Consider the following 12,126-nt stretch of genomic DNA (forward strand, 5'->3'; position numbering starts at 1 on the left):
GGTCTTTCTTTAATCTTTATATTTTGTGTATGTAATCCAATTTGACGATCTTTATCTTTTAACTGAAGCCTTTAGTCTGTTTATATGTAACGTTATTACTGATACATAAATACATACACGTGTGTATTTATGTATATGCTTAAATCTACCATCTTACTACGTACTGTCCTACTAGTTCTTTTCCTACCCCTTCTGATCGTTTAATTCTATTTCCACTGCGTTAATTTGTTATACATTATTTTCTACTCTTTTAATGATTACCAGAGATTACAACATATACTTGATTTGTAGTTTGACCTCTTCCAGACCAATCCAAGAACCTTAGAACATTTTAGCACTATTTACCCTTTCTCAACCTATATGCTGTTGCTATAATACATTTTAGTATTACCCCCAAATTTATTATTGCTACTATTTATACAGTCTATATTCACTTGTACTTACCTATTTCTCCTTTGTTGACTTTCATTACTTCCTGCATTTTCAAGTCTTAGTTACTTTCTGTCCAATAGGTGGACCTGCGATAATAAATTGTTTTGTTTGAAATTGTCTTTATTTCACCTTCATGTTTTAAGAATATGGTCACTGAGTATAGAATTTGAAGAGCTTTGAAGATATAAATCTATTGTCTTACAGAGTCTATTGTTAAGAAGTTGACTGCCTTAGTGCTGCTCCTTTTTTTCTACTAGCTGCTTTTAAGATACTCCTTTTGTCTCTGGTATTCATACTACTTTGATATTCTTAGGTGTGATTTTCTTTGTACTTATTTTGCCTAAGGCTTACAGGGAGATTCTTGAATATGTGGCTTGATATTTCTTTATTGATTTGGGAAAATTCTTACCCATTATCATCCCTCCTCTTTCTCCTTCTGGAACTCGTTACACACTTGTTATTAGAACTCTTCACTTTATTTCCTATGTTTCTTACACTTGTTCATACCTTTCCATTGTTTTTTGTGCTTCTGGATATTTTCTTCTGATTTCCCTTTCTAGCCACAGATTCTCTCTTAATCTGCATGTAATTTGCTGTTAAATTCATCCATGGAATTCTAATTTTAGCTACTAAATTTTTTACTACAACAATTGTTTTGTGTGTTTTTTGGTAATAAAATTCTTAGTCTTGTCTTTTATTACCTTGTTCATATTATGTAGTTATTTTAAAGTCAATGTCTGATATTATTTGGATACTCTCTGGATCTGTTTCCATTGTTTATTGTTTCTCTTGGTTTTTTTAAAAAATTTTTTTATTTTTTGCCCTACGTGGGCCTCTCACTGTTGTGGTCTCTCCCACTGCAGAGCACAAGCTCCGGACGTGCAGGCTCAGCGGCCATGGCTCACGGGCCCAGCCGCTCCGCGGCATTGGGATCTGCCCAGACCGGGGCACAGACCCGTGTCCCCTGCATCGGCAGGGAGACTCTCAAGCACTGTGCCACCAGGGAAGCCCCTCTCTTGGTTTTTAAAATCAAACTATCTTGTCTCCTTGTACACTTGGTTATTTTTACTTGGGTGCCAGATATCATATATTAAAAAGTATAGAGATAACTGAAGTTTAGAATATCTTTTCTTTTTCCAGAGAGTATTTACATTTGCTTCTTGTAGGCAGCTAGGGCACTAGGAATTCTAAATTAACTAAATCCAATCATGGGTTAAGATGATTCAGAACTCATCTTCAGTCCCAGTGAGGACTTTTTTCTTGCTCACTTCTACTCCCAGTGGGTAGCCTGCTGGAGGAGTTTTACTCCATACTGGGATCTCACCAAATCAAAGGAAGAGCTAATATCCAGGCAAGAACCTGGGCAACTTCAGGGAATCTTAAAGGCAAAAATTCATGATCTGTCTCTTAGGGTATTTCCATTAAAAGACTCAATTCCAGCTAACGACCTCTCTCTGTGTGTGACTCTGCCCAATTTATAAATTCCCAAAAGAATAATTTGTTTGATCAATTATATCAGTTTGTATTATGTGACCAAGGGAAAGGATCCTGCTATTGGTAGCCCCACTATAACCAAATGGAATGAAAAAGGTAAGTTGCTCAAAGGAAGAGATTTGGGGAGACAAAAATGTCTTATTATGGAACATAAGAAAGAGTAAGGAATCAGAGATCACAAAAGATGGGGAACGAATTTGGAGGAGAATATGATTTCAGCTCTAGAAATGTCGAAACAGGTTTCTGTGAAACATCTGATTTGGTCAGGGTCCCAGCAGGAAACAGATGGGACACTAAAATGGGGTGACTGAGGAGAGCTGAATAAAGGGACTAAGGTCAACAATGGATGAAGCCTTCAAGGACTAGTAACAATGGGGAGTCATTACCACCCTAGGCCTTCAGGAATAAGGGGAGAGTGGTTACTAAATCTCAGAAAGAGCAGCTGTAAATACACGAAAAGAGTCACCTAAGAGAGCTGAAGCCTTCAGTAGAAGGTCTACCTGAACCAACTCTGCCAAGGAGGAACAGAGGAAATAAACATCATGATTCTGCTTTCTTCTCATCTGCCAAGTCTTCTGCTGGTGCCTCCCATGCATTGAACCTAACCAGAAGCCAGAGAACAAGAAAACACATTGCTACAGCCCATACAAGGCAGAGAATCTCCTGGAGCAGAGCTGGGTGGTAAAGATGATGTATCTGGAGAGACTCCCTTTTCTGCGTGTTGCTTCAGTGGCATAAAGAACCCAAAATGATCAAAGAATTGCCTCAAGATTTCAATTTAAATAGAACCAAGATTGTGTTCCCTGGAAGAAGCATTTCTTCCTTAGGCACTGAGACCTCCAAACTCATCAAATTCAAGGTCACAAAGCAAGGGAAACAAAAAACGCCTTCAGTGGGTCAACTGGCATAATTCTCAGTGGTGTAAGTCCCACTTTGATCCCTTGATTTCTTGACCTGTGCATCCTATGGGGGAGAAAGCACCATATACTATTAGGTTTAAGGCATATACTGTATCTCCTAAAACGGTACCTAACCTCACAGAAAGTTACCGCCCAGCTGATCCTATAACTGAGCCTTTGGCAAACCATTAAGTCTATCGAGCAAGCTGTCTCTGGATAACGGGGCACATGGTAAAACAACAGATTTCCGTGAGTGTGAGCCAACTGCTGCAATTCCTTTACTTCCTTCACTGTCAGAGACTACATACATCACTGTACGGGATATCACAGTGAGGAATTAGGCGTTCTGCAAGTCCATGAACATTGATGCTGGCAGACATGCTGTAGGCAAGAAAGACAAATCCACACCTGTAATACACATCTATCCCTAATTAGACAAACTGCTATCCTTTGCATGATGGAAGGCATCTAATATAATCACTTGGCCAAGTGGCACCCCTAGGGAATGGTGTCACTTTAGCTCAGCACTGGCCTCTTGCAGTTCACCACTCAGCAGAGGCAACAGTGTCATCCTTGGTAAGGGGAGATCCACCTTTCTGAGCTCATACACAGGCTCAGTCGCCACTATCATGATTGCTTTGGTCATGGGCCTCCTGAGCAAGCACTGAGGTGGTGACGGGAAAACTGCTGACATCCACAGAATGGGTTATTTATCTGCTTAGTGAAAACAACATCCATAATGGATGCTTTCTTGCAGGCATTTACATGGGATACACACGTCATCAATTCTGTACTCATTCTAAGAACTGTCTACAAATTTGTCCTTGCAACATTCCTGTCACCAATCTTTGATTCTTATTCTTTCCAACCCCAGCTGGTTAAGTCTAGACTCTGGAGCAGGTTTAAGCTGTAGTCCAAGTCACTCTGCCACTCAGTCTCTACAATCTAGCAAAGGGAACATTCCCCTTTAGAAGGCTGCTGTGCATTTATAATTTTACAATTTATACAATTTATAATTTTATGGACCAGGTAACAGATGGGCAGTTTCACATGCACAGAAACTCTATGTTCTGTGTTCAGGCATTCTACCAGTAGCAAACAAGAGCTCCTTTTCAAATGGATAAGAGATGTTAGAAGCCTCCAACTCCAAACCCTTAGTGCATGTGACTCTTCTTTTAGAGCATCACAGAGCACCTCTACCACTAACACTTCCAATCTATTGGGATTTGCTAGGTCATAGATGAGATGGCAGTAACTTGGATTATGACTTGGACCTGTTCCAAAGTCCTTTCTCCAGTCGCCACTCAAAACTGATTGCCTTACAGGTTACTCGGTAAATGGGACAGAGAAGCACACCCAAATGTGATGTTTTGTCCCCCAAATCCAAACAGATCCAATAAATATCAAGCCCCCTTCTTAAGTAGGGGTGGTCTAAAGTGAAGAAACTTGTCCGTCACTTTAGATAGGCAGGGTGACCTAAATCACTGTATGCATGTCGAAGGCATGTCAGGTTCACAATACTTCCTGATCTCACTTGGTCCAGTTATTTCATCAGTGTAATGGATCACTCTGATATTCTGTGAGACGTGATCAAGATCCATCAGAATTATGACAGAGAACACGTGAGTTGCTGGCCCTGAAGTAAAACAATGAAAGTATACTGCTGTCCCTGTAACGTGAAGGCAAACTAATTTTGATTACTTTGCATATAGGGATGAGGGGAAACATTTGTTAGGTTAATAGCATGCCAGGGCCAGAGGTGTTGCTTTCCTCCAATACAGAACTACATTTGGAATCACATTGAGATTGGTTATGACCAAGACCATTGCTCCTGACAATTTCAGTTTTCAGTCTTACCATTAATCTGATTCCCCAGGGATTCCTTTTGGTTTACTACCTTGGTATATGTTTTAGGTGCAGGGGGAGGGGAGGAGGCAGGGGAGTACAATTCTAGGTTTGTGCTTGACTTTTCCAAAACTAAGAGCCTTCCCTCCGTTGGCCAAGGGATGAATGAAAGTTAATTCACCAGCTACTAAGTATTATCTAGTCCCATTCTACATTCTGGGAGTGGGGTAAAAACCCCAGGATGGGAGGCAGCATTCCACACTACCCACTGATGACTCAATCCAAGATAGCATCTGACTTCCGTAAGCTCCTGTTCTGACCATAGTCAATGGCCTCAGGTTTCCATGTGGAAGAACTGAGGCACAATTTACAGTGTATTCTTGTAGCCTAATTGTAATGTTCTTCAGTGAGTTGCAATTTGCAAGGTGGTTTGAAGGACAAAATGCAAGAAGTGTTACTTTTAAACTAGACGGTTTGTAAGTTTAGAATACAATTCCAGTAATAAGTTTTATGTTATGGATACTTGCCCTTCTAAAATTATAGCCAATCTGATTTCCTCTTGGAGATTTTTCTTGTCATGTGTAGTTTTGATGAGACGGTTGACTAAGGTGCCAAGGGACAGAAATGTAACCTCAACTAAGCCAACTGGACCCTCTCTTCAGGTTTTTGATTCCAGAATAATGCCCAAAAGAAATAAAGGGGGCTTCCCTGGTGGCGCAGTGGCTGAGAATCCGCCTGCCAATGCAGAGGACATGGGTTCGAGCCCTGGTCCGGGAAGATCCCACATGCCCCAGAGCAACAAAGCCCGTGCGCCACAACTACTGAGCCTGCGCTCTAGAGCCCGCGAGCCACAACCACTGAAGCCTGTGCGCCTAGAGCCGTGCTCTGCAACAAGAAGCCACCGCAATGAGAAGCTTGCGCACCGCAACGAAGAGTAGCCACCGCTCAATGCAACTAAAGAAAGCCAGTGCAACGAAGACCCAATGCAGCCATAAATAAATAAATTTATTAAAAAAAGAAATAAAGGGGACTGTCTCTCAGCTCCTCCATTGATAACTGTGAAGATGCCCTGGTTTCTTCATCTTACAAACCTAGTCTTTCTTTTCTAGCCTGTGAAGCACTCAATTATGCTCCAGTAAATCTCTTCTGCTTTAGTTAGCTTGAGTCAGTCTCCTACATGCAACCAAAAAACTAACTGAAACAGGCAAGAATTGGGGCAGCGCTGTGATCTTGGCAGGAGTCCATGAACGTTTTCCAAAGCTCAGTGCTTTCCCTTAGTGTATCTGTGCCATTTGACTCAAATTCTCTAAAAGAAATGATTGGAGGAATTCCCTGGCAGTCCAGTGGTTAGGATGCCTTGCTCTCACTGCCAAGTGCCCAGGTTCCATCCCTGGTTGGGGAGCTAAGATCCTGCATGCCACAAGGCACGGCCAAAATATATATATATATATATGATCGGTTCCATTTACTCTATCATTTGTCCATCCCTTTTCAATAGTGCTTGGGGAAATTCTTTTATGATTCATGTGCAAAAAGCAGCCAAACCGTAACTTACTTTCTCCACAGCCTGGAGTAAAGCTAAAGAAAGACTAATCTACAATTAGAATAAAATAGTAGGTGAAACACCTGGAAAAGTTATTATTTCTTGATCCTTAGCAAAAATATCCTAGAATGTAACCCCTGACAGATCCACATGACAACTTCACAGATAAAACCACAAGCAGATGGGATGCAGCGGAGTAAAACAAACCTTCTGCATACAAGGAACAGCACACTCCGGACTATGGGTATGTCACATTGACACACACACACACACACACACACACACACACACACACACACACACACACACACACACACACACACACACACACACACACACACACACACACACACACACACACACACACACACACACACACACTCTTAGCTTCCTGTATCAAAAAATCTCGCTTTAGCTCTTCTTTTCCCTGGGATCAAAAATGTACTTTATAAAAGCTTCTCAGCCCAAACCTCACATCTCTTCCTCCTTCCCCAACATCGTAACTCATCCGCTTGTCACAGGCAGTTTCCCTCCCGATTCCACCTCTCTTCTACTGAAATACAGCACCACTATCTCCAAACTTAGCACTCTTTCCCTCTCCAAGATCCAGTTAGTGAGTGTTCTAAAGCCAATTTTACCTAATTTGTTGTTTGAGGGGGAAACTAGTATATCCTCTCTACAAATGAGGAAATTGAAGAAACAGAGTAAACTTGTCCAAGGTCACTAGCTAGTAAGAAATTTAAACTCCTACTTCTGACTCTAGAATCCATGTTTTTAACCACTATTCTACATTTTCTTGTTCTTGTCCTTGTCCTAATTTTGTTCCCAAATTAAATTTTGGGAACATTTTGTAGATTTCAGGTAAAGAAAAATTAGCATTTTGATTGAAACTGCCTTATATAATTACTTTACACTTTTATCACATAAACCAGGAGTTTGTAAATGTTTAATGAGCCAAGCTGTTTCACCCCTGCTAGCAAACTTAAAGAGCAGTGATCATATCTTGCCCTTATTTCAGGGAGTGGTCAATGCACACTGGTTTAATGTACGGTCTCCATCTTCAATTAACCCCGTTCTTCACTGGCTGAACCCACAAATACACCTGAAGTTCTTTGGTGTCAGCCATACCTCCCACACTCCTTGATATGCCTTCTCAAGGGTCCTGGCTTACAGAGCTGGCGGTGGCATGGCATTAACTTGACCCCTGACTCATTTTGACTCACGTATCCCAAAACATATACTCAAAGTTCCCCTTCCCTGTTGTTGAATTCTGGCCCAAAGTGCTATCAACAACAAAATGGCTTTTGGTTTTCCAGAGGGAGACGGTTAACAGTGAAATTTTTAAAACTCTGTACAGATTGCTTGGCTCTGGTTCTACTCCCAAACTGCCGATGTTATTTCCAATCTTAACTGAGTCCTCCCACAATTCCTTCTTAGCCCATTTTTGGTCCCAAAATTCAGTCTCTAGTCCTCGTTTCTTGCTAATAATCCTTTGAAACAAAGCTCAAGTAACCTCACCTACACACCCAAAACAAAACTTGCAATTAGATGTGTTCCTGTTTGGGCTTTCTGGTGACCTGTATACACACAAATAGCATTGGGTTGGCCCAAAAGTTCATTCGGGTTTTTCCGTAACATCCTTAGGAAATATTTAGAATACAATGAAATGGCCTGTAAGCTTAGAGTCTAGTGAGGAACACAGGCATTACTCTTTATACCCTGATGCAAAGTCAATTAAACAGCTTAGAAAAACAAAGGCTCAGAAAACCACTGTAAAACCAAGCCAAAGGGTGGGGAAGCAGATTACAAAGGGACACACTCTTGAGCCCAAAAAACAAGGCAGCCTAGTACAGTGAGAAAGCATGGATTAGGGGTCAGAAACCTAATTTCCAGCCCTACCCCAACCAGTTGCCTCCTGTAGTCTTGGAAACGTCACTATTTTTTTTCTTATTTATTTATTTATTTTTGGCTGTGTTGAGTCTTCGTGGCTGTGTGTGGGCTCTCTCTAGTTGCGACTAGCAGGGGCTACTCTTCATTGCGGTGCATGGGCTTCTCAATGCAGTGGCTTCTCTTGTTGCAGAGCATGGGCTCTAGGCACACGGGCTCAGTAGTTGTGGCTAGTGGGCTCTAGAGCGCAGGCTCAGTAGTTGTGGCACAGGGGCTTACTTGCTCCATGGCATGTAGGATCTTCCCGGACCAGGGCTCGAACCCATGTCCCCTGCATTGGCAGGCAGATTCTTAACCACTGTGCCACCAGGCAAGCCTGAAAAGTCACTATTTTTTTAGCCACAAAAATATTTACTGGGCTTCCCTGGTGGCGCAGTGGTTTAGAGTCCGCCTGCCGATGCAGGGGAAAACGGGTTCGTGCCCCAGTCCGGGAAGATCCCACATGCTGCGGAGCGGCTAGGCCCGTGAGCCATGGCCGCTGAGCCTGCGTGTCCGGAGCCTGTGCTCTGTGCTCCGCAACGGGAGAGGCCACGACAGTGAGAGGCCCGCGTACCGAGAGAAAAAAAAAAAACTTACTATTTCAACAGCCTTCTAATTGGTCTCTATGCCCCCCACCCACTCCTCTTAAACTATCATAAAAAACAACAACTATGTCTAGGCGTATCAGCTCTGGAGCTAAGAATGCATGGGTTGAAATCCCAGCTTCATCATTTACAAGTTATATAACTTTGTCATGTGTAAATGAGATTATCTACACTTCATTAAGTTGTTGTGGTATTAAATAATACTCTATGCTTAGAATACCCAGGCTCAACAAATGTTAAACGTCACCTTACCATTTTAAAATTCTAGTAATTCTCTATTGCCTACAGAATCACACCCAAATTCCCAAGCAAAGTAACACAAAAGCCTTCAAGTAAGACTCCAATTAGTAATCCCAGCTCCCATCACATACTCCATTCTACCAGGCATTACGCAGGAAACTAAGCAGAGAAGGTAAGGAACTTAACATACACCATACAACTACCTAGGCAGTTTGGCTGACTTGGTGCTTCTTAACCGCAGCCACCTAATGCTTATTCAACTCCCTATGTGGATCCAAAATCCCATTCCTGCAGGCCTGTGTCAAACATTTCTACAAGGTCAGTGTGTGGTCAGACAAAACACCAAGTTAATAGGCAGTGTATGTCATCCAACCTTCAAAATATTAAAATCTATATATTAACTGTGATTTTAAAACAGTTTGCGTTTTTTGAACCAATGTATCTCCAAGAAATCTAACTGGCAAGAACAGACTTAGGCTCATATTTTTATGTCATGTACCATTTGACTATTGAAAAAAACTGGATTATGACAACCCATCTGAGCATGTTCTTCCAACAAAAATTAAAAGAATTTTAATATCCAAGTCCTTTTTTAGAAAGCAAGTTAATGCAATGCAAATAAGAACGTCTAACTAATAGAATTAACAACAAACCAAAGTAATTTTGTTACATAAATTAACCCATTTATTATAGGCTAGCAACGTATCAAATGGTGGCGCTTCTACTGGTCCTTCAATTCCTTCAGTCTTCTGATGGCAGACTTTACTGTGACGGCAGAAGTGGTGCTGGAAAGAAAAACAAATTTGGTTCCAAAACTAGTTAACATGTAGAATGGCAAATGAGAAATGTGCCTCATTTTTACATTACAATCTTAATGATGATGATGGCATCTATTAACAGCCGCGTCTTCAGAACCTGAAGAATTAGGCAATCTCATGCGTCTGATTTCTCAGACAGCAGAGCATGAAATTAACATGAAGGAATGACTACAAGAGGCTGACTAAACTCATTAAAAGAGAACGGACAGAATGTCCGAAGAAACTAATAAATTATAAGATGGTACGGTGAGATATCAAGAAAACAATGACTAAGGCAGTAAAGCAGACTACAGTACATTGTGGAAATGACAGAAGAATGTTTTGCCACAACACTCAGGAACTGCACCTGAAAAACATACACCCACCCCACCCCCACGTGGCAGATGAATGCTAATTTAACCATCACGGCCAAGAGAGCAACCAACTCCCCACTTCCCCTTTCATCCTCACAGACACTCCCACAGGTGCTTTTATGTATATCCACATTATCATTTCAACATTTTCCAACGTTTTACATTGTTTCCATTTTAAATTTAAATTTAACAAAAATCAACAACTTCAACTACACTAGCCAAATCCCTTAACTGTACGTAAGTGACTAGTGTATTGGACAGCACAAGTCCACACACTAGCTAGAGGAAAAACATGTTAACCTTCAGGGTCAGCAATGAATTCCAAGGTTAGCGGCCTTCAAGAGTGGCCTGAGTTTCCAGAAACGGATCAACTCAGGAGTCCACACAATCAATAACCAGCACAGAGGTTTATCACAGCAATAAATATCACCTGGCCCTTGTCAGTCACAAAGCTGAAAAAGTCCAACCAATACTGTTTAGAGTGGCAAAGGCGTGGCGGCCCAGATGGCCTCAATACACATACAGTAATAAGCTAACTGACTTCTTAGTTTTTATAAAAACAGCCTGCCACACAAGCGTTCAGCAGTCAGCCCAGCTAACAGACCTGTTAAACAAACTAGCCCATCCAGCAACAAACCTGGAATTTCGACACGCTCCGAACACTTCCAAATACCATAAAGAAATGGACTCACTTGTAGGTCCACGCACCACCAGCTACCGTTTTCATGCAGGAACCACAGTGCCAAATGCCCACAGCTCGTCTCTTCATCTTGGTCTGTAAAAGACAATCAATTTTTCCTATGACGAAAAAAGAGCCTTTTATATAATAAACATCCAGGGATCTAAATTACACTAGAAAACTAAAGCTGGTGTATTTTATGTGGCTATTCATGTTTTTTCTAATTTCAAGTTCGCTGGTGCAAAATTTGCATTCACCATGGTGACACTGCCAGGGATGTGGAAGACCCTTCCCTCCCCCCAAAACAAGCATTGCCATAACAGTACTTTTGCACACAATAAACATACAAATATTTAACAAAAATCTCTAGCAACATCAGTAGACAAAACACAGAGCATGTCCCACAAAGCAGGTTTGGTTTCGGCTGGGGCTGCCAAATAATTTTTCCCCCTTTAGCTCCCAAATAGTTTTCTTTAAATGAAAAGCGTTTGACAAAACCTGAAATTATAAACAATACTCTTATTTCATAACGGGTCACCCATAGTATGTGCAACTCTAACCGCTCAACAACTTAGAACCAGCAAACCATTTATCAACTTCCTTCAAGAGAGGGCTCACTTCAGAAGGAAACCTTCCCTCCCTCTCCCCGCCCCAGCGCCCATCTTACCTTGCCACAGAAGGAGCAAGTGTACTTGGCGTGCTGGCTGATTTCAATTTTCTTCACCATTTTCCTCAGGGAGGCACCATAACGGGTCCCGTATTTGCCCACGATTCCGACCTTCTTGGTGCGTTTCGCCTGTTAAGAATGAGATAAGACAGAAACCAGCGATATTAGGACCAAGAAACGGAGACTTCGTCCCTCCACCAAGTCCCGGGGCCTCCATACGCCATTCTTCCACCCACCCAGCCCCCGCCTGTCACGTAGCTCCCCCCATTCCACCCCATCCCGGTAAAACCAGGACCGACGGTGGGCCTGGTGCTCCGAGAGCACCCGGTTAACCCGGCCGGACGCCAGCCGCCCGCCAAGCTCCCCCGCCCATCCGCTCCAGGCCGCGTCCGAAAGGAGCGGCGAGGGTACAGAGGCCGGGGACACGGCACAGAGCGGGCGAGCAAGAGAGGTAGGTTAGGACGAAGAAACAAACAAAAAAAAGGATAGATGCAAGCGGATACACATCTAGGCCTCAACCGGGAGCAACACTCACCATGACGCAGCAACTTAAGTCCAAGCCCAGAGAGGAAGTGGCCAATTGCGCAGGCGCGGTTTTAGGCGGTCAAGCGGAAGTGGAGGGCTG

General features: G+C 42.4%; 1 protein-coding gene across 1 annotated transcript; it reads right to left on the reverse strand.

The window, feature by feature from the left end:
* Positions 1 to 9,645: 9,645 nt before the first annotated feature.
* Positions 9,646 to 12,126, reverse strand: RPL37A (ribosomal protein L37a). The gene is made up of 4 exons (XM_060015549.1): positions 12,037 to 12,126; positions 11,502 to 11,630; positions 10,848 to 10,930; positions 9,646 to 9,769 (listed from the first exon to the last, which is right to left on the reverse strand). The coding sequence occupies exons 1-4, from the start codon at positions 12,037 to 12,039 to the stop codon at positions 9,706 to 9,708; spliced, it is 279 nt and encodes a 92-aa protein (XP_059871532.1). The 5' UTR covers positions 12,040 to 12,126; the 3' UTR covers positions 9,646 to 9,705.

Source organism: Delphinus delphis, chromosome 7 (genome assembly GCF_949987515.2).
Source record: "Delphinus delphis chromosome 7, mDelDel1.2, whole genome shotgun sequence".
In the NCBI taxonomy this organism is placed as follows: domain Eukaryota; kingdom Metazoa; phylum Chordata; class Mammalia; order Artiodactyla; family Delphinidae; genus Delphinus; species Delphinus delphis.